The 23470-nt window shown below is 49.0% G+C and overlaps 2 protein-coding genes across 2 annotated transcripts; one reads left to right on the top strand and one right to left on the bottom strand.

The window, feature by feature from the left end:
* Positions 1 to 15361: 15361 nt before the first annotated feature.
* Positions 15362 to 19146, top strand: LOC109754620 (uncharacterized). The gene is made up of 2 exons (XM_020313536.4): positions 15362 to 16186; positions 18847 to 19146. The coding sequence occupies exon 1, from the start codon at positions 15473 to 15475 to the stop codon at positions 16181 to 16183; it is 711 nt and encodes a 236-aa protein (XP_020169125.1). The 5' UTR covers positions 15362 to 15472; the 3' UTR covers positions 16184 to 16186; positions 18847 to 19146.
* A 2091-nt stretch (positions 19147 to 21237) lies between these two features.
* Positions 21238 to 22940, bottom strand: LOC109754601 (xyloglucan O-acetyltransferase 1). The gene is made up of 2 exons (XM_020313519.4): positions 22676 to 22940; positions 21238 to 22557 (listed from the first exon to the last, which is right to left on the bottom strand). Exons 1-2 carry the CDS (start codon positions 22824 to 22826, stop codon positions 21389 to 21391), a joined length of 1320 nt encoding a protein of 439 aa, XP_020169108.1. The 5' UTR covers positions 22827 to 22940; the 3' UTR covers positions 21238 to 21388.
* Between the last annotated feature and the right edge of the window lie 530 nt (positions 22941 to 23470).

Raw genomic sequence — 23470 nt, 5'->3', positions numbered from 1 at the left:
TCACTCCTACTCGGTCACTAGTTAGTGGCCCCTAGTCAGATGTGACAGCTTCCAAACATACATAAAGATCACATCAAACAAACATTCACAACGTTGCATACATGTTAGGTATTCCCTTTGCCGCATGATATTGGTTAAGCTCAAGCTCAAGCACTCTTGCTCAATTACATGACCCAAATTGTTTACTAGGTTAATTGTTTAGCCTTAATTAAGTAGCATGTCCATGCATTTATGGAACCGATGACTCGAGGCTCTGAGAGATATCTCTCTCATTATAAAGAGGGGAAAATCATATATTTATTGACTGCGCCGCATAGCATGCTTTATGACAAAGAAGAAAGCAACATTTATGACTACCTAATTACGGAGTAGTGTTTGATAACCCCTAAGTAAGTCACTACACATTTGAAGTAGTACACATTGTATGAGATGGCTAAAGCATTCCGATGTGTATCAAGTTGGTTCTATCCAGCCCATGTTCCTAACATGTGTTCACATTATTGCTTCGACATTTCTGTGTCCACAACATGTGAAACATATGGTCATCAACCAATACACATATGCTAATCTAACATTCATATGTGTCCTCACATGGATTCCGACCATGGGCTACTTTAGAATAATCATTTTAGCATATAGGTACACAGATAGGTCCTATAGTTGCCACTCAATACAGTTGATATTATCCAAGGGTCATTTAAGAATTCATGGGTACAACAAAATTTAATCATCATTCGGATTGCCTCTAACGCATATTTCTAACATGTCACCTGAACTACATATTCATAGCAATAGCTATATGTAGCATCTTCACTCATATTGTCGGTGCAACAAACTCTGGGTCCGTTGCCCGAGGTGTGCACATGCCTGAAGATAAGATTACAACACCCTGATCAACACCAAAACGCAGATCAGGAAGGCCAAGTCGAAGCCAGAGAGACAAGATGCCACAAAGGGAAAAGACTCTCTTGCCGGGCAGGCGAGCCTAGCAAGGACGAGGATCGTCCCGGTAGCGATCCCCAAGACCGCCCCGGCAGGCCTGCCGGGGCCTGCGGAAGCACAACACCCCGCCAAGACTTCGCCGCACCACCTCACCACGACGCACGTCGTCGATCAGTGTGGTGTCAAGCTCCAACGTGACTAAGTGGCTGCTATAGGCCACATGGGGGCCACTTCCTACAGAAAATACCTGCAAGCGACACCCGTCCTGCGACGTGTCGAGCGAGCAGGCGAAAAGCTGGCGAAACGGCCCTGCAGGGCCTGCCGGGCAAGGTAGACATTGAGGGGCGCATTTAATGCGCTCTGTCAGCCTGTAGAGTTAGGTATGATAGCACTGTTTGCTATCTAATCAATGCATAATGACTGATTTGCCACTGTGCTAGCCCCTTTGATCTATAAAAGGAGGCCCATGGCGACCGTAGAAGGGGTTGGCTGATTCGGACCCTTGTACACTCATACGCGCGTAGCCGTTCTCGTCCCAAGGCAACCCTGCCGGGCAAGAGCGTTGTGCTTTCCACCATAGTCCATCATTAATCCACCAAAGTAGGAGTAGGGTTTTACGCCTCACGGTGGCCCGAACCTGGGTACCCATGTGATCTCTGTCGTGCTGTCTCACGCTCCTCCGCTCTTTGTGCAACGTGCCATCCCCCACCGAACCAGAAAGGGGCTTATGGCCCCATAGGTAGCCGTGGTTTCCCACGACATCTTTGGCGCGCCAGGTAGGGGGATCACTTGCGTGAACCCGAAAGCATGAGCAGCGCGTCATCTTCATCACCATTTTCATCGTCGGCGGCTCCATCGATTATGGCGCCCAAGAAGAAACCCGGTGTTGTAGCTCACCCATCCACCTCGAAGGCTCCGCCACCCGCGGCTGCCGACGCCGCAGGGAATGCGGAGGCACACGAGGATGCGGGCGCCGCGGGGGACGCAGCTGGCGCAGGAGGCGTTGTCACCACCTCCCCCGTAGCCGAAGCAGGAGCGGGAGGCACCTGAGGAGAGCAGCATCCCAGTGGTCATGCTCCGCGAGATATGAACGAATGGGTTATTCCATCTGTACCTCTCCCCCTCGCCGAAGGGCACAGCCGCAGTGGTGGTGCCCGATGTGGGGCGAATCGCCGCCCTCCGGCCGCCCCCGCCACGGGCGCGACCGCAGCACGCGCACCTCCCCCAGAGCGGGCTGACCCGACCACTATGCCCGACGGAGCCACTGGCCCTCAAGCGCCTTCACCGCGTCACCGTGCCATCCAAGTGGCTGGCTCTCAACAGTGAGGGCGCGACGCCGTCGCCATCGGCATCGTCAGAAGCCGGGCAACGGTATGATCTATGTCATCATCTCCGATACCAAGCATCGCTACGGAAGCCATGACACGGGCCCAGCTACTGTTGAGGTTCCCGCCGGTGGCCGATCAGATGGATGAATGGAGAGCCACCATTCAGAGTCTGATTGGCTTCGCCGAGGCTGGGGGCTCACAGCGAGCTGGCCCACCACGGCCTCCCCAAGCGACGACAGCGGCTCGTGCTGCTGGCCGTACGGAAGGGGCTACCCCCACTGTGCAGTCCCCACCATGGCAGCCAGCGCGGGGCTGCAAAATCAAGAGCCCGACAACGTCTCGATGGCCTCTTCTGACCCTCGAGCCCGTCCAAGCCAACAGCGAGCCTGGAGGACAGGCGGAGGGGAGGCACGGGCGTCGTCATCGAGCAGCGCCGCGACGACCACTGCCGGACCAATGGGTGCGACTGTCCCGACGTCGACGAGCCTGCGCTCGAGGATGTCGGGTGCGTGCCTTTCGAGGCTGGGTGTCCTGCCTTTACTCGTGAGCTACGGCAAGTCCGTTGGCTATCCACTCGCATGTTCAAGACAGATATACCCGAGAAGTACGATGGAAGGCTAAACCCGACAGAGTTCTTGAGCATCTACACCATCGCTGTTCAAGCTGCCGGGGAAAGAGATGAGAAGGTATTCTCCAACTACTTCCCTTTGGCACTCAAGTCCAACGTGAGGTCTTGGCTGATGCACCTGCTGGAGAACTCTATTTCGTCATGGGCTGACCTATGCCATGAGTTCATTGGCGCCTTCATGGGCGGCCATCAAGAACTAGGGCGGCCCAGCGACTTGCAACTTCTCTAGTAGAAAGAAGGAGAGACCCTCCGCAAGTATTTGCAGAGATTCAGCAGAGTCCACAGAAATATCCCAAATATCCACCCGACAGCTGTGATAGATGCCTGCCAGTCCAATGTGTGCAACCGCAGGGTACGTTCCAAGATGAATGTGCGGTTGCCCAAGACTGTGAAGGAGCTTTACACCTTGGTGGACAAGTGCGCTCGGGTGGAGGAGGGAAGAAAACTCCCTGGGGAGGAAGATTGCGTCGGCATCGACTCAGAGGATGATGATGAGTCCACCAGTCAGAAAAAGAAGAATAAGAAGCGGAACAAGAGGCGCAAGGATAAGGCAGTGATGACTATCGAAGGATCGGGCACGCTCAGTACCGGCAAGTAGGCAAAGGCCGAGGCCCCCGGAAAGGAAGCTGTCGCGTGCATTGATTGCCGGAAGGCTGCGGCTGCCGAGAGGGCTGGGAAAGGCGATGGGCCGTACTGCAAGATCCATCAGACCAAAGGCCACGATCTCTAGGTGTGTCATCAGGTTGAGCAGCTCGTCAAGAGGCAGAGGGCTGAGTATGAGAAGCGTGATAAGGAAAAAGGTCAGAATGGCACTGGCGGGAAGGGCCGAGGCGGTGAAGCAAATCGCCCCGACAAGGCTTTTCGGAACCAAGGAAAGCCCGCCAAGGGCCTAGAAAGAAGTTTGCAATGATGAGAGTGATGGAGGGGATGAAGAGGAAACCAGTGAGCATGAATTCTAGAAGGCCACCGACGCCCTGTGCATTGATGGGGGTGCATATTTACACTCCTCTCACCGCCAACTTAAACGGTGGGTGCTTGAAGTCAATGTCGTGGAGCCAGCGGTAGAGTCTCGGAAGCCGCTCAAATGGTCACGCACGCCCATCATCTTTGACGAATAGGACCATCCTGACCGCACCACTGCGGTAGGGTGTTTGCCGTTGTTGGTTTCTCCAATGATTCGCAACCTCAAGGTCAAAAAGATGCTAGTTAACGGCGGGGTCGGGTTGAATCTGATTTCCCCAAAGGTTATCAGCAGGCTTCAGATAGCAGAGGAAGAGCTTAAGGCCACTGGCACGTTTCAAGGAGTTAATCCCGGCAGGAGTCATCCTAAGGGAAAGATCACGCTGCCAGTGACATTTGGGGGAGAATTGAACTATCGGACTGAGAAGGTTGTGTTTGATGTGGTCGACCTCCCCCTGCCGTATAATGGGATCCTTGGACGCCCAGCTCTGGCAAAGTTCATGGCGGCATCCCACTATGCCTACAACACCTTGAAGATGCCAGGGCCGGTGGGAGTCATTTCCATTCCGTCAGATAAGAAAGACGCAATCATTTGCGTGGATAAGATGTACAGGGACATAGTCACGGCAGAGGCCACGGCGGCAGCAGTTCCCGCCAAGGAGAACAAAGGGAAGAAGAAGGATAGGAGGGACACTAGCAAGGAATCCAGGAAGCGTACCTCTTCGGAGTGCGCTACACCTGTTGATGATTTGCCAGAGAGTTCCAACAGTAAAAGATCCAAGGTTGATGCGCCCCAAGTTAAGAAGTTCTCGGCAGGGATGGCTGGCACTGATGGTACCTTCACTATCAGCGCCACCCTTGATGACAAATAGGAAAGCGCGTTTGGCCTTCCCGCGGGCAAATATCGATGTGTTTGCCTGGCAACCATCTGATATCCCCGGTATTCCCAGGAAGGTAATCGAGCACCACCTTGTTGTCTGCTCACATGCCCGACCCGTCAAGTAGAAAGTCCGGAAGCAGGCCTTGAAATGGCAGCAATTCATTGCCGAGGATATCAAGAAGCTAGAGGCAGCTGGTCTGGTCAGAGGAGTACTGCACCCAACATGGTTAGCAAACCTAGTGGTTGTGCACAAGGCCAACAGAAAATGGAGGCTTTGCATAGATTTCATAGATCTCAACAAGGCTTGCCCAAAGGATCCATTTCCCTTTTCGCGCATCGACCAGATTGTGGATTCCACTTCAGGTTGTGATTTGCTCTCTTTTCTGGATGCATACTCTGGATATCACCAGATCTTCATGTCCAAGGAAGATGAAGAGAAGACCTCATTCATCACCCCATGTGGTACATACTGCTTTGTACGCATGCCTTTTGGGTTAAAGAGTGTCGGGTCCACTTTTGCAAGGGCAGTCCAAATTGTTTTTCAACCACAGTTGCACTGAAATATTGAGGCTTATATGGATGATATTGTGGTCAAGACCAAGGTAGGGATGGCAGTTTTGCCCATGGGTATGGGTACCCGCGGGTACGCTACCCGAAAATAGTGGGCATGGGTAAGACTTGGCAAGATTTGGTACCCATGGGTATGGGTATCCATACCCGCAAAATATATGGGTAGGGCATGGGTATGAAATTGTGCCCATGGGTAACCCAGTGGATACCCAGAAAAAATTAATAAATAAAAATAACCCCTATGACATGTGGGCTCGACATCCAACTTCTATGGCCAAACCCTCAATCCCTTATTCCCTAAACCGTCCATAGTCGTAGGATCGCAAATTACAGATCACCACTCTTCCTTCAACCTATGTGGCTCATCGAAATAGTGAAATCTTGACTATTCGGCAACAGACTCTTGCCCGACACTCGGACCAGTATACCCTAGTTCCCATGGCTGCCTCTCTTTGTGTCGGGCTTCTACCCACCCCTTATTGTACTCCCTTTCCATCTCTAAAAGGCCCACCGGAGGGGCATCGTCGATGCTAAATTGATCGACAATCATCACTTGAATTTTAGACTCATTTCTATACTTTTTCAACAAGTAAATGCTATATATTGTACCCATCGGATACCCATTGGGTATGGGATACCCAATAGGTATGGGCATGGGTGTCAACTTGTGCCCATGGGTATTGAAATGGGTGGGTATAGAACGTTTTTGTGGGTATGGGTTTGGGCAGAAAAGGGTTGTACCCACCCATACCCTGCCCATTGCCATCCCTAGACCAAGGATAGATCAACCCTCATCCAGGATTTGGAAGAGACGTTTGCTAATCCGCGCAAGATCAACTTGAAGCTGAACCCAGAGAAGTGTGTGTTTGGCGTTCCCTCCGGCAAGCTACTTGGCTTCTTTGTGTCTTACCGTGGGGTCGAGGCCAACCCAGATAAGATCAAGGCCATCGAGCAGATCCAGGCACCCAGAACAGTCAAAGATGTGAGGCGTCTGACAGGGTGCGTTGCCGCGCTTAGCAGGTTCATCTCCAAGTCTGCCGAGCGTGCCTTGCCATTCTTCAAAATCTTGAAGAAGGCATGACCCATGAAGTGGACCCCAGGGGCAGATGTAGTGCTGCAGGATCTGAAGGCCTACTTGTCCTCTGTGCCCACTTTGGTTGCTCCTAAACCACAAGAACCATTGCTGATATACTTGGCGGCAACTAATCAAGTGGTTAGCGCAGCCCTTGTAGCATAGCGAGAAGTAGAAGAAATAGAGATTGAGCTAAGCCCGGCAGGGCCGGATAAGGATCAAGACAGAGAAGAGCACGGCAGCAGGGGCAACCCCAAGGATGCGGCAAGGAAGAAAGTGGTGCGGCGCCCAGTGTACTTCATTAGCTCCTTGTTACAGGGGGCTAGCTCGAGGTACTCTGGTGTGCAAAAGTTGATTTTTGGTCTCATCATGGCCTCAAGGAAACTGCACCACTACTTCCAAGCCCATGAGATTAATGTTGTCACCCGCTTTCCGTTGCAACGGATACTCCGGAACCCTGAGGCTACCGGCAAAATAGTGGAGTGGGCTTTGGAGTTATCCAGCTTTGTCCTGAGGTTTGAGAGAACATCAACAATTCAGAGCAGGGCATTGGCTGAATTTATTGCAGAATGGACGCCAACCCCTGACGAAGAAGTGATGGAAACAGTTATTCTCGGCAAGGAAGCGCCCCAAGAATGGATCATGTATTTTGATGGTGCTTTCTCCCTGCAAGGTGCAGGGGCCGGCGTGCTTCTCGTTGCTCCCACTGGTGAGCACTTGAAGTACGTCGTCCAAATGCATTTTCCTCGGGAGGAAGCAACCAACAATACAGCAGAGTATGAAGGGCTCCTTGTCGGGCTCAGGATTGCCACCGAATTGGGAATCAAGAAGCTGATCATTCAAGGAGATTCGCAACTTGTGGTGAGACAAGTCAACAAGGATTACCAAAGTCCATTGATGGAGGCATACGTTGAGGAAGTGAGAAGATTGGAGGAACGCTTTGACGGATTGCAAACAGAGCACGTACCCCGTGCGGAAAACAGCATAGCTGATCATCTGTCAAAGTGTGTTGTGCAAAAACTTCCTGTGGAACTAGGAACTTTTGTTCTCCATCTTACTCAGCCCTCCGTATCCCTGACAACAATGGCCCGAAAGAGGAGGAAATTGGACTCCGGTAAGCCTCTCCCGGTAGATCCCCCCGGGGCTCCTGGCAGGGACCCTGCCGGAAACAACTCCCCATCACTTGCCGGGCTGGACCTCCTATCGGGCCACTGGTCCCCGCGGTCGACGAACGCACCCCCGCGAGCGGGGAGGTGCCGTTAGTCCTTGTTGCCGACCCCAGGCTCCAACTTCGGCAGGGCGCATAGTCCACTTCCTCCAAACCCGAGAACTTCCCGATGAGCATGATGAAGCTGAAAGAGTAGACCGGAGGGGCAGTATGTATCAGTTTGTCGATGACACTATATACAGAAGAAGGCCCAATGGTGTGAAATTTAATTGCATCTGCCGAGAAGAAGGAAAGGAACTACTGGCGGAAATACACAAAGGCATGTGCGGCTCCCACATTGGATCGAGGGCATTAGTTGGGAAAGCATTCCGGCAAGGATTCTATTGGCCCACAGCCCTCCGAGATGCGGTCGAGCTAGTCACCAAGTGTGAAGCCTGCCAGTTCCATTCCAAGAACATCCATCTGCCTGCACAAGCTCTTTAGACAATCCCTTTGTCATGGCCATTTTCGGTCTGCGGGCTCGATATCCTCGGCCCTTTCCCCCGAGCTGCCGGGGGCTTTGAATTCTTGTTCGTTGCCATCGACAAGTTTACAAAGTGGACGGAAGTAGATGCCATGAGAAAGGTGACTGCTCAGTCAGCTATCAAGTTCTTGAAAGGATTGGTGTGCCGTTTCGGGGTCCCTGCCCGAATCATCACCGACAACGGCACCGAGTTCACGAGCTGTGCCTTCATGCAATATGTTCATGCCCTCGGAAGCAAGATGTCATTTGCCTCTGTTGCACATCCCAGAAGCAATGGACAAGCTAAGAGGGCGAACGCTGAAGTTCTACGCGGACTGAAGACAAGAACATTTGATAAGCTGCAGAAGTGTGGCAGGCGATGGATCGATGAGCTGCCGGTAGTTCTCTGGTCCCTCAGAACGACACCAAATCGAGCTACCGGGCAGACTCCCTTCTCCCTAGTCTATGGGGCAGAAGCAGTTATCCCCACGGAACTCATTTATGGGTCCCCTCGAGTGCTTGCCTACGATGAAGTAGCGCAAGATCAGCACCGGTGTGACGATGCTGTGCTACTCGAGGAGAACCGTCTCCGGGCTGCTACGCGTGCTGCACGCTATCAGCAAGCCCTGCATCCCTATCATAGCCGCAGGGTTCATGCCCGGTGTTTTGAGGAAGGCGACCTTGTCCTTAGGCGCATTCAGTCCGCCAAGGGTGCAAACAAGTTGACGGTGAAGTGGGAAGGCCCTTACCTGGTAGTACGAGTCCCAGACCTGGCGCAGTCCGTCTGGAGACCGGAGATGGCATTCAACTGCAAAACTCATGGAATATTGAGCATCTCCGCAATTTCTACCCATAAGGCGCGGCTGTCGGGCCCTGCCCGGCAGCCACCCTTTTGTACAGGCCTTGCCTTAGTTGCATGTAACCCCTTGTACAAAGCCAGGCGCAGGCCCTGAGCAACAGAGAAATAAACGAAGCACTGGAGGGCCCCCGACAAGTTGCATGCATGCATAAGCATATCATGAGCATTGCATCCTCATGTAGATAAGATTGCATCTGGCATCATTTTCATCTGCATAATCTACATGCTCCTGCCGTGGATTCAGTCCCCAAGAGGAGATGAGAAAACAAGCCAGCATTGTAGTCTCCGGCAAGCCAAACAGATAAGTTCTATCTCTTATCCATACATGTTCTGTAGGTAAAAACTTGTGCATAATAAAGCCTTGCCGCTTTTGGAAACTTAAGTGCTCCCATCCTTTGACTCGAATGCTGCTTCAGTTAGGATGGTCGCAGTGGCCTTTGGTGAAGAAAGATTGGCGGGGGCTGGTCCCTCGTTACAATTTGTGCCTAGCAAGCTTAGCTCCTCGGCAGCCAGATAGAGGGTACCGGCAGGATAGTCTATCGGGGAAACTCGTTTATTTTAAAATATAGTGGCATTTCACCTCTGCATGGCCGTATACATACACGAGTCCCCGACAAGGTTTATCTTTTTCATTGATATGCTTCAAACAAGTACAAACCTTACAGGACACAAACATGGATTCAAGGGATTACATTATTTGAACTAAAATTTGGCAAGTGCCTACAGATTTAAGATTGAAAAAAGATAAGTGCCTTGTAAACTCCTCTCCTTGTCCCTCTTATCCTAGGTAGTGCGGTGGGAAGAGAAGGGGGCAGGAGCAGCGCCCAAGCGGGAGTCCATCCCAGTCCCGTCACAGCCTGCCAAACGCAGCCTGACAAGATCGGGAGTGGCGAGGCTGTGAAGGAGGAGGGCGGAAGGAGCAGCTCGGCGGTGCCCTAGTCACCACCTCCAGGACCAGCAAGAAGCCCCAGCTCGAGCGACAGTGGAGTCATCCACCAAAGCTCAGTTGGAAGACTGCCGGAGGAGGCGAAGGCACCAAGAGAGCGGACCCCTCCCCGGTAGCCGAGAGGCCGGGGAGGGGAGGGGAAGAACGGAAATACGAGGTAGCAGGTCGCCAGTATGAGTCGAACGCGTCGGTGCAATCGTACTCCGACCTGACGGCCTGCCTCCCGCCTTCTCCGTCTTCCCTGACTTCATCTTCATCAACACCTCTTCAGGGGAACGCCGACCTCGCGGTCCGACGCTCCTCTCAAAGAGACATCATGCTACCAAGATGGTCAGGGCACTCAGAGCGCACCGCGCCCGACCTTGGCGGGCAGGAAGGCGCCCTCCTCTTCGATGCCGCCTCCTGTTCCGAAGGGAGGTGCAGTGCTAGGATTACCAATGATCCCGAGCCCCGCGCCCCTGGCGGGCGCCAAGGATTCCAAGAACCTGGTCATCAGGACGACAAGCAACGAGCAGGGTGCCACACTCTCCACCAGGCGGACGGCCAAGGCAGAAGAAGCAAGCACTCCGCCACAATGGGGAAGCTTGACATCTCCTGCGTCACGAACGGCTCGCCCGCCGCGCCTCCTCCGGGCCTGGACCAGACTCACTACCCGAACATCAGCACAAGCATTCGACATCATCAGATCTAAGCTAGGACCCGGGGCCCGGCCCCGGGCTCTCCCCTTCAGCATATCCAAGAGAAAGCAGAGGATGGAGGAAGAAAGGAATGAGGATGAGTGCCTCCACCACTCCCCCTCCTTTTATAGGCAAGCTGGGAGCTGGGGGCTGATTCCCCGGTGTATAACCGCCGTCCTCCTCCACCAACCCAAGAAGACTGGGGCCCTGCCTTGATGCTCTCCCACACCACGCGCCCCCTTTACCTCCCCCACTCAATGCATGCAGCATACGTGCCTTAGGATAAGGGCGTGGTGGGAAGAGTGAATTGGCAGTTACCCGCCCGTGCGTTAAAGTCATTCACGGGCCATTACAAGAATGGCCCCACCATGATTGTCATTGTGCGACGCTCGGTAAAACTGGAAACTGACCCGAGCTCGGGTTAATGGAGAAGCAAAGAAGATCTCAAGAGATGGATCCACCTCTGCACTCTTGCCTGTGCACTGGTTAGGGCCTACCCGGACGACGCCCAGCGGCGCGTTCGTGCCAGGCCCGGGGGCTCCTGTCAGTGCAACAAACCCTGGGTCCATTGCCTGAGCTGTGCACAGGCCTGAAGATAAGATTACAACACCATGATCAACACCAAAGCGTAGATCATGAAGGCCAAGTCGAAGCCAGAGAGACAAGATTCCACAAAGGGAAAAGACTCTCTTGCCGGGCAGGCGAGCCTAGCAAGGACGAGGATCATCCCGGTAGCGATCCCCAAGACCGCCCCGGCAGGCCTGTCGGGGCCTGCGGAAGCACAACACCCCGCCAAGACTAGACCGCACCACCTCACCATGACGCACGTCGTCGATCAGTGCGGTGTCAAGCTCCAACGTGACTAAGTGGCTGCTATATGCCACATGGCGGCCACTTCCTACAGAAAATACCTGCAAGCGACATCCGTCCTGTGACGTGTCGAGCGAGCAGGCGAAACGGCCCGGCAGGGCCTGCCGGGCAAGTTACGATGTGACATTGAGCGGCGCGTTTAATGCGCTTTGTCAGCCTGCAGAGTTATGTATGATAGCACTATTTGCTATCTAATCAGTGCATAATGACTGATTTGCCACTGTGGTAGCCCCTTTGATCTATAAAAGGAGGCCCATGGCGACCATAGAAGGGGTTGGCTGATTCGGACCGTTGTACACTCATAAACGCGTAGCCGTTCTCATCCCAAGGCAACCCTGCCGGGCAAGAGCACTGCGATTTCCACCACAGTCCACCATTAATCCACCAAAGCAGGAGTAGGGTTTTACGCCTCACGGCGGCCCGAACCTGGGTAAAACTGCCCGTGTGATCTCTGCCGTGCTGTCTCACGCTCCTCCGCTCTTTGTGCAATGTGCCATCCCCCCACCGAACCACAAAGGGGCTCATGGCCCCATAGGTGGCCGTGGTTTCCCACGACACATATTCCTCAATACAATGATCACATGAGCTGCCTCACATAATTCTTGCGACGAAAATTGTTTTCTATGTGATGATTAATTACTTTTATGATAATATGAATTGTCTATAGATGTATACTGCTCTTCGATTCACTAGTCTAATATTTAACCAATTTAGATGAAAGATCAATAGATGGAGTGGTGTCCTGTGACAGTAAGAGAGGAAAAGCTTAGACGAATTTACCTCACTAAGGATGAAAAAATTGTATGATTGAGGTGAACTCACAAGAGTTTCAACTCTCAGGTGGAGTATTAGCTATTATATTGGATGTGTGACAATATATAAGAATATGTATTTCCTGCTTATTTAGCATGATCTCAACATTCTATGATTTATTATGAATTTTTTATTACTCATCACACATATATACCCATGCTTATATTTATGTATCACCGCCGTTTTGAGAGATACTACTAGTGAACCTATGAACCCCGATCCAATTTCCTCCATAAGAAACTTCTCCAAACGCTTTTATACTCACTTTTATTTTCAGTTATCATTGATCAAAGAATATATAAAAAAGCCATGCACATTATACGCTCGTAACTTGTTACAACAAGCATAGAGATTGATAGACTCACTAGAACCATTGAGTGCACAAGTGGGTTTTCTTAATTTGTTCTGTAATGTTGCTTGGCTGAGCCTAGGGTGTTATCTATATGGATTGATACCTTGGTACTTAGTTGGGGAGGGGGTTGCAAACCCTTTCACTTGTGGGGCCAACAGCCTAAATTCCAGGATGTAGGTAGAAGCAAGCAACTAGCCTTGAGGTGGCCACAAAACCTTCACCAACACTTCCCAGGGCCTTTCCACAACTTGGAAGCTTCCATAATGGACTATTACCGACTAGGAATCCCCACAACTGCAAGAGTAATAGGTTTGGTGGAGAAAAAAAGTAGGGGATTACCAAAGCCTAAAGGTCTAGGGTTAATCTCCAGGATGTCCAAACAGCAAACCACAGAGCCCGGAGGTTAGACCTAGAGTTTGAGGCCAAACTCCAGGTGTCCGGTGAGCAAAACGACAAGGGAAAATACAAGGGTTTTTCTCGTGGAGGCTTATTGTCTTGTATCAAGGATAAGCCATGGGTATAGGTACAACATGATCCACAAACTTGAACACTAATTGCTTCATGAAGAAGTAGACTGCCACACGAAACGATGATTGTTCCCAAAAGAACCAGGCCCTGTTCACTTCTACTTCCTCCATCCGAGTTTATTAGCCCCTCTCATACTTCGGGTCAAACTTTGATCATGGTTAGTAAAAAAATGATTTATATGTAAAAACAATAGAACCATTGAATCCAACAATATATTTTTGTGACATATAAATTATATCTTGCTAGTCGACTATAAGGTCAAAGTTTATCAAAAGTGCAAGGGGAATTTAAAAAATAGCACCATTGATAAAAAATAGCAATGACCACAGTGTTAGTTGCCACACAATGTCAGGCCACACAATCGCACCCCTCATCTCAACGAGAGTAGCAACAACGTCGCATGACCCGAACAACTATTATTTTGGAATTGAATGATTTATAATTAATTGTGGAGCATATATTGGTCAGCAAACCGATGTTAGTGAATCGTAATGATTGAATTCATGAATTGAAATATTGATTCACAAAATAGAGATTATATCCATGTAAAACTCGGTTTGTTGAGAGTGACGAATCAACAACCCAAAATTTGGTAACCTCTCAAGTGTGTTATCATGTCGAAGGTATATTTTGATTCTTGCTTTGTGCGCATCCCCTGCCATCATAACTGAATATATGACATTGCAATCCCCCTCAACTTGTGGTGAAATTTGAGGATAGCTTCAACCAACAAGCAACATAATAACATAAGAAGATGCAGAAGAGACATGCTTACATGAAAACCTTCTCAATGTGAGGACTAAAAACTACAATACCAACCAGTCCACCCCAACTTCTAGTATTAGCAAAATGGAACAATAGTCTTCTTGAACATATAGAGGATCACACCAAAAAACAACATAGGTTACAACTTTTCAATACCAACAATCACTCCTAACCACAGCAAACAGTGATAACTAAAAAAAGTTAAACAGAGAAACTACAATTTCTATTATGTTTGGCTGTTAGATAAATGTTTTTAAGCAAACGAATTGAATATTGTGAAACTTGGCATACTTGTAGTATGGTGAGTCCTCGACATGCTATAAAAATGCATCTCAATCCAACATTCGATCTCTAATGGACAATGCCCCAAGATTGTGCACCTTTGATTCCTCAACAAACAAAAATGCCTAAACCACTCCCAAATCATGTGCCGAACAACAACCAAAGCTCTACACTTGGACCATGAGAGATTAGGGTTTACTTACTCTCTCTCCTCTTTAAAGGAGGCATCTTAGCAATTGATTCAACTCAGATCACAGATCCACAAGTGTTATATTTCTAGGTTATATTAGGACTAACCAATATTATGAACAAATCTCCCAAACAGCCAGGCAAAATTAAAGCACTCAAGTCTAGAACAAAGTCAACAAACGTTATAGGCTACATAAGCATCCCAGAACAAGCTCGAGGAAGTCAATTTATGCATTAGTTGACTCAATGGTTTGTATATTTAATAAAAAAATCCAATGAATTTTGAAATAATGCAACAACCTGGTTTTGCATGTAGAATTTAGAACCGTCGACGTGTTGGGTAGGACTAAAGAGGATCTATGGTGCGCCTTACAACCACCTTTTATATCTTCAGCTTTTATAAAGTCTTTCTGCGATGCCATTGGAGCTTGTGTTGTTCCATCTCACATCCATCATCTTGGCAATTTGTATTACTCTTCTCACCTTAATGAGAGTTATTTTTCCGTCTTGTATTTATGCTCATTTAGTCGGCTAAACATTATGACCTATGTCTGATGGTCTTACCAAATAGAACGGCACTCCTTCCGACCCATATTAATTGTCGCTGCTTTCGTACAATTCTCTGAACGAGTCGTTTTCTAAGTTTAAGTAAAAAAAAGAAAAATGTATCAATGCGTTTCAAAAAAGCAAAACCCAAAACTATGATATAAAATAGCAATGTATTATGTGTGTCTTAAAACAGAAGGCAATCTTACACCGAAATATTATCACATGGTTTGGGATTTGTAAAGTTTGACATGCTATGTTCTTTTTTTGGGTTAATAACTCAGGTAACTCTATCATTATGGAATAAAACTTTTTTACCCCGCAGAAAAAATGAACTCAGGTGAACATCAAAGCTCTCAAGGCCTTTGCCACTGTAACTGTAAGTCGCAACCAAGGCGGTCCCAGTAGTCAGCAATTCACCCGATGGGGCCCACCAACCTCTGACTGTAGCTATTCCAAGCGTGCACACCACAGTAGCTCAGTCGTACGAGATCTCCCAAATTTCTCACCTCCCAGCGGAAAACCCAACATCCCACTCCTCCGACCCCCTCGCATCCCTGTCGGAATCGCGCATCCGGAGCTCGCCGCCCTCGCCATGGCGCAAGGTACCGCGCCCTCCGCGGCCGGCGGAGGCGGCGGGGGTGTTTTCACCACCCCGGCGGCGGTCGCGACGACTCCCCCGGGCACACCCCGCGCAGCGGCGGCGGCGGCGCCGCCGGCCCCCTCCGGGCACTACGCGGTAGAGCTCTACTTCGATCCCGCGCTGGAGAACCAGGTGCTCAAGGCGTGGAACGCTCTCGCGCGGCGGCAGCTCAGCAGCCGCCTCATCGACACCGCGTCCCGCCCGCACCTCCCGCTGCTGCATCTCCCGGCCGCCGCGCTCCCCGACCCGCTCCGCCTCGCGCCCGCCCTCCGCGCGCTCGCCTCCCGCATCGACCCGCTCCCCCTCGCGCTCTCCTCGCTCGCGTCGCCCCCGTCATCCCTTGATGCGGGGGTCCTCTTCCTCTCGCCCACGCCATCGGCGGCGCTGCTCGGCCTCCACGCGCAGCTCTGCGAGCTGCTGCGCAAGGACACGGGGCTCGAGGTGCCCGACGGGTTCCGCCCGGACAACTGGGTCCCGCGGTGCGCCGTCGCCGTCGATGTGCCGCGTGGCCGTATGGCCGAGGCCTTTTGCGTGCTCCGTGAGCTCAAGCTTTTGCCTGTCTCCGGGTATGGTATGGACATTGCGCTGGTAGAAGTCGCGCCGGTGGTCAGAGAGGTCGTGTCGTACCCGCTTGGTGGCAGCGGCGGTGTTGGAGCCGATTGAGAGGTAAGATATTGTTTGCTTTATCTCCAGCTTAATTTTGTAGTGAAATTTTTGAACCTCTACATGAGATTGTAGTTGTTGATACGATGATTTCCTTTTTGCTGAATATGTAGATTCTTTTTGGTGAATTATTAGCAACACTAGGCGGTAGATGGAATGATAATGTGTTGAATTGAGGTGGACTAATCAGAAGATGACTGGTCATTTTTGTATTTGCAAATGTATACTAGTTAATCGTTTGATATGAATTAATTATAAGGCACACAACACGGTATTAAGGATGTGTTATATACTTATGTTGCTACCTGATTGTACGGATGAAATTGCTTTCTTCTTGTGACTTAAAAGTTTATTTGAATATCTCATGACCATTAACATTAGAGCTAGAGGTCGATGATTTGGATATCGTCAATACAACTCTACACTATCAGAGGCTACATAACTAAATTGCACACTTACTATGTCGTAAGTTATTTGATTCAAGCAATTGATTAGAAAGTGTTCATATTAAATTAATTTCCATTACTGACAACAAAAATTGAAGCACGGTAAATAGTGAAGTTAGTCAAATTAGGTCAATCAGACTACATAAGCACATTTAGAAATGTGAGTTATTTAAGTTGGACTATTGATTTTTGTTGAAAAATGCAATGCATACTTGGAATGTTTTTGAAGAATATAGAAAAATATGTGACGCTAATTATTTGTTATGAAGAGAAAGTAAACTAATTAATATGTATCATGGAAAATATGAGAAGTATGGGTAAGTAGAAATTATCTAGACCTAGATATTTAAGTACAAAGATCTAGAGTAATGACTGTTATAGTGCTTATATTGTGCCACATGTCCACGATCCAATTAGGTTGTACAACATTACATATGGGTGATACTATTCTGCACTGTAACTAAGCTAAGCAAGAAATATAGCAAAAGGTAAGTAATTATGAAGATGAATAACCAACTATGAAAGTGTAGGATTGGCTATGACAAAACATAGTATAATAGGTGAGTGTATAATTGTATCAAGATTATGGACGATAAATAGTTGAGTTAGTCCAATCTAATTCAACGTAATATAAAATTATCCACCTCTTAGTGTTGCTAATTTTTTTTTATCATCAATGATCTGAATTTTCATAAAAAAGCATATCATCGAATCAATAAGCCTAATCTCATATTGATTATCGAGATCCAATTTTTTCACTTAAAAAACAAATGATTTTTGTAGAATTACACATCCAGTTCACAAGAATATGAATAAACACATCAATCATAATAAACGTAGTCAAACCATTGGCAAAATTAAAATTATGATATTTGTACTTTGCTAAAGTAGAATAATAAAACATATGTACCAAATTGCATGATTTTTTATTGCTAAATTAAAATCTTTTATTTTATGTTAGGTTTGGATAACTATTTTTTTACAATATTAAGTATATATTATATTAATAATGTTTTAAAATTGTATCTGCTAGTTGATTTGATGAAAGTGTTTTGTTTTATGTTACATTCATATGTAAAAGTTAAAAACTCAAAATTTACAAAAAAATGGCTTAAAAGATTCTGAACATTCTGCGATCTTATTTGGGTTTGAAGTCGGCATGTTTTTGTCCAGAAGTTTTAAGCGTTGTAATTGGACTTGAAAGGATTATATGAAAATAAACAAAGAACATTGTCTCACTTATCTAATAAGTGTATTTTTGCCTTTCTGTTTAAATTTGGTAGGATGTACATGAACATAATGGCCAATGATATTAAGCGAAAAGCGATGATTTTTATTTGTGTGTGCAAACAATTTTATGAAAAAAATAGTTACCAATGATACAATAATTTTTTATATTTAAGAGTGGAAAAAAATGTTTCACTGGTAAAAGACGAGTTAGATTATTTTATTATCTTATTATTTCTTTATTCTCAAATCCTCAACCATTTTTTTATTTATTTATCATTTCTTTAAGCCATCTCAAGTTAGGAATGTTTGATGCTATAAGTCAATTTCCATCCTAGGCACGGTTCAATAATTTTATAGTTTACAAAAGGTTTTTTAAGCGTTAGGCGCTGAGGGAGCGCTGTCCCTCAGCTTAGTGCAGTGAGCGAGGGTCCTTAAGCATTCTATACCAACGTTACAGATAGGAACAAGGGCACCCAACAATTTTCAAAGCATGTAAGGCATCTAAACTCAAGCATGTTGGAGAAGGAGGAACATGGAGGAGCTTAGAGGTCAGGGGAGGGGAAGAAAGCTGGCAGCGGCGAGGTTGGGGAAGAGAAGCCATCAGGCTCCAGTCTAGACAGAGGAGCCCGAGATCAGGGAGGAGGGGGAAGGACTGATAGTGGGGTCGGGGAAGGGGAGCTCGAGGTCCAGCGGCACTTGGTCGGGGAAGAAGATGGGTGGTGAGGTCGGGGAAGAAAGCCCCACATTTGGCGGTAGAAGGCCGCCTTGCTCTCCCCTGTTTTGCTTGCCCTGCTCTCCTTTGTCTAACCCTAGGCGTCCGAGCGCTTTTTTCAATGCTTACCCGAAAAGCGAAGTGGTAGGGCTGCGCTCAGCGCTTAAGCGCGCCTATGAGTGCACTCAGTTTCAAGCCTAGATATCAGTGACAATATTTACATGTTGATCAGAGAATGTAATCTTGCTAGCGATCTAATGCCTGATTGTTTGCAGGTGTTGTTGTAATTTGTACAATGTGAAGAACCTCCTGGATGGGACTATCATATTTAACAAAGGGCATCATAATGATAACATGGGCATCTCCTTGTCCAGTTTGCCCAATTGGTAAGAAGCTAAGTCAGAAAAAGAAGGGCAGATCATACTGTATCCTACCGCATATACAGTAGTTTCTTCTTATTTGTTTAATCTTTTGGTTGATAATACTCTGCTACTCAGCTGTAGAAACTTCATAAACTGAAACTGTTACCTGTGTTCAAGTTTATGTAATGAATGGTCAGTTATTGTGCGCGTCGAGTTGAGGTTACTTGTGTTCTTGTCGTTTTCTCGGTCTCCAGATCTGTTCGCTGTGCATTTTTTTTTTTTTTGCGATGGGTTCGCTGTGCATTATTGGGTAGTTGTAATTGATGCTTCACTATGTACTACAAATTTAGGGGTAGGCCACAATCGTAATGCTGATTTGAAGTGCTTGACTCCAGCTAGCTTGATGTACAACTGCTCTTCCAGCTATCCTATATTGGCAAGTGGCAATACTTAACTAGTGATGGTTGGTGGTTCCAAACCAATCCATTTCAGGCTCTTCTAAGCTAGGCTGAACATTGTATGCCTGCACTGCACTGCATTGCACAGTTATTCTAAGGAACTCACCCAGATCAGGCAGTAGGCACCTTCATATCAGCCAGCAACGTCCTGATCTGATGGGTAACGGTGACAGAAAAAGCTCTGCGGAGCTACCAGCAAGAGGAGAAAGGCGTAGAGACTCTGTCAATTTCCCATCTAGTGCTGCCTTTAGCTGGCGGCATCTGGCAGCAGAGCGTATGCGCTGCTGCTTGCTGGGACTCCCGCTCCCTCGGTGCGATGGCGCTGCCGATATCGAGCAACTGATTTTTATTGGAACGGAAATGTAAGACCTCGACAAGATGCGCATTTGAGGGCGAGTCGGCGCGCCATCTGAGGAGGGCGGCACGTACCCGTGTCACCCGCGGAGCGCCGATGCACACGCAACCAACAAAAATTCTGGCACTCCGCGAAAAGGGGAAAAGTTCAAGCACTAAAACCACTGTTTGGGGAGTTTGGACCCTTTGATTCAGGATTCTACGCAAAACTAGGAAAACTTGTAGGATTAGAATGTCATGTCCATTTAAATTCTACTCCCTCCGTTCGAAATTACTTGTCTCGAAAATGGATGTATTTAGAACTAAAATACATTTAGATACATCCATTTCTGCAACAAGTAATTCCGAACGAAGGGAGTAGTATATTATGTCACGAGAAAAATACAATTAATTTCTTTCAAAGGCTTTGAGTTGATGATAATTTTTCTTTGAAATATAGTGCAAATCAATTAGTAAGAAAAAAATCTTATAAGATTAACTTCTCAGACCAACAGTAGAATATATTCCTAAGGATTTACTTCTTTTTTTGCGAGGGATATTCTTAAGGATTACAATCCTTCAAATTTTCTATGATTTATTTTTAAATCACAAAAACCCGTAACATACTGCATAATCTTTTTTAGTTGCATTTCTGCATAATCTTGACACATGCAATTACCATCGGAAAACACTACCTTTCAGCCGGCGGATGCAAGCGCATCGTCTGCCACTGGCTTAGCCGTCGGATCAATCCTGATCAAGAGCTCACGCTGGCCACAAGTCAGTCCTACATCCATTTTTTTCCTGTAACAAGGGTCTTGTTTCAGTAAATTTCTGCAACACAAGACTAGTTTCAGAAAGAGAAAAAATGATTCGTTGGTGAAGATTTTTTTTCCTGCGGCAGGGGTCTTGTTTCAAAATGTTTCCGCAATAGACTCTTGTTTCACAAAGATTAAAAATGGTTCGATGATGAAGGTTTTTTTCGCAAAAAGGGTCTTGTAGAAACATAGTCCAAGTTGCAGAAAGCGTCGGAGTAGCGCCTCACGTTAGAGTGAGTGGTCAGACTTTGCAACGTGAGGCATGTTTTAAAAACAACGCTCTAGTTGCAGAAAATACCGAAGGAGTGCCCGACGTGAGAGGTCGCCGTCGTGTTGGAGTGGAGCTGGCAGCTGCTCGCATGGCTGAGGCAGAGGAGGAGAAGCAACTCCGGCGAGCGGCGGCGCCTAGGCGCGTGGCGTGCTGCCTCGGCGGACCTTCGCAACAAGGTCCTTGTTGCAAACACCCTAAGCGCAACAAGGTAGCTGTTGCAAAGGTCCTCGACTGGCTGGGACGATAGATTGGACGGCCATGTTATAAATGTTTCTGCAACACCGCTCTTGTTGCAAGGGAGGTCACGCACGTCGACGAGTAGATCGGACCGCGTCCATCCAACGGCTAGTTAGGCGGCGGATGTTTTCTCTTTGTCCGCCGGTCGACGCGTAGCGCGGCCCACAATTGAAAAACATTACAATCCTTCAAAATTTCAATGATTTTTTTAAAAAAAATCACAGAAACCCCTAACATTCTGCATAATCTTGACACATGCAAAAATTATTTTCCTTTCCTTGGTTCAAAATATAGGAGTGATAGTCGCACAAAACCATGATTGAATTTCAGTATCACTATCATCTGGAGGAGGAGGCACCTCTCCATCTCTTTACCATCTGCAGCAGGATCTCGTTCCACGTGTCGATGGGGCCGGGGAGGCACGAGTGCACGCAGTCGTTCGGCACCCGCTCCCTCTTCTTCTCGCCGCCGGCGCCGGCGAACGGGAAGGGATGGAAGTACGGGCCGGGGTGAGCGTCCGGGCGCATATCCGCGAGCCTCGTCACCTGCAGAGCCTCCACCGTCACCGCGGACCCGCGCGACCTGGCCTCGACGGCAGCCGCGGTGGCCTCCTCCGCGCCCGTCCGCCACATCTCTTTGTGCATGTACGACATCTCCTTCTCTCCCGGAGCGTACGGCTCCGTGCGCGCGCACGCGTCCGGGCTGTCCCACTCCCCGTCGAAGTGCGCCGGCGAGAACGTAGTCAGCACTGCCAGCTTCTCCCGGCCGGCGCTGGAGCGGGCGATGACATCGCGGAGGGCGTTCTTGACGGCGAGGCGGAAAACGCCGAAGAAGCCCGTCTCCGTGCGGTTCGGCTCCGGGCAGTGGTGGCACCCGATCACCGCACCGCGCTCGTAGTACATCGCCGACTGCAGGAACCACTGCCCGAAGGAGAGCACCACCACGTCGATGCCCGGGAGCTCCGCCGCCCACCGCTCGTCGGGCTGGTCGAAGTACAGCCTGTTGTAGCCAAGCCCACCCGGCGCCCACGACTTCTCCGTGCCCTTCACCAGGAACGGCGACCAGAACACCGACACCGTCGCGTTGTGCGACCGGAACGCCCACCGCCGGAACTTGCGCTCCTCGCCGCCGTCAAGGACCAGCTCGACGGGGTACTCCGACCCGAGGAGGCACACCAGCGACTCGCACTGGTTCCGCGCGAGCGAGTCGCCTACGAACGCGACGTGCCGGCCGCGCACCAGCTCCAGGAACTCAGCGGGCGCGAACGGCGGGAGCGCGCACCCGCGCGGCCGCCACCGCCAGTTCAGGTACCCCGTGTCCGGCCGGCCGTTCACGATGCAGTTCTGCTCGTGCTTGATCGTCGCGCCGCAGCTCGTCCCGGTGTACCGCGGCCCCGGCGCGTTCGGAATCCATTCCCCCTCCGAGTAGTCGCACTGCGGCGCCGGTTTCGACCCCTGGGTTCCTGGCGGCGCCCCTGTAGCGGTCTTCACCACCTGCTGCCTCTCACCTGCAAACCATGAACAAAGAACCGCGTCATTGCGCTGGCGCACACGGACACGCCCATGGAAGCGGCAATTAATGTACGCAGGCAGGCGATGGATTAGCGGAGTCCTTGAGGTGGTTACCGTGGGGCGGCGAGGTGGAAGTGGAGGGTGGGGCGGCGATGGGAGAAGGGGAGAGGTAGAAGAGGAGGGCGAGAGGGAGGATGGCGTAGAGCGACAAGGTGAGGATCTTCGTGAGGCGTGGAAGCGTCTGGTGAGGAGATGAGACGCCCATGACAGCTGAGAAAGACCACCTGACGACTAGTTTCAAGTGGAGATGAGATCGGAAATACCGAAAATTCAATGGCGTGCTCGTGCTCGCATGCTCACGTTATCGCCAGGCGTCCACTCTTGACGGGATGCGGGATGGCCGCGGTATTTCAGGGGTGCGTACGCCGATCATTTAATGCATAAGCTGGATGGAAGAGCCAACGTAGATACGGTGCATGCAGACAGACATGTAAAGGCCCAGCGATGGCGTTTGGACACTGTACCAATGGTGGGATTTGGCATTAACTACAATTAATTTCTTTCCTATTTTTTCCTAACAACTTCTTCCCAAATCTAGGAATGATTAATTAAGCCATTTTATTTGTTTCCAATCGTGAGGGACAATGGTTCCAAATCAACATCGTTGCTTCCCAAAAAGATTTGCTTCGTAGGAACTGGATCATTTGCTTCCTAAAATTTTCTTCGCTTCCTATGAAGTTTTCAGTCGTGTGGAATTTTTTTCTTGTTTGCTTCCAACGCTGTATTTTACTAAACAAGAACGTTGGTTTCCAAAAAATATTTTGCTTGGTACGAACCAGTATTGTCGCTTCTTATAAAAATTTGGTATGAACCGGGATTGTTTTCTTCCTAAAATTTTCTTTGCCTCCT

This window comes from Aegilops tauschii, chromosome 5 (assembly GCF_002575655.3).
Source record: "Aegilops tauschii subsp. strangulata cultivar AL8/78 chromosome 5, Aet v6.0, whole genome shotgun sequence".
Lineage (NCBI taxonomy): Eukaryota > Viridiplantae > Streptophyta > Magnoliopsida > Poales > Poaceae > Aegilops > Aegilops tauschii.
Note: the sequence above shows the minus strand (reverse complement) of the source record. Positions and strands in the feature narration are given on the sequence as shown.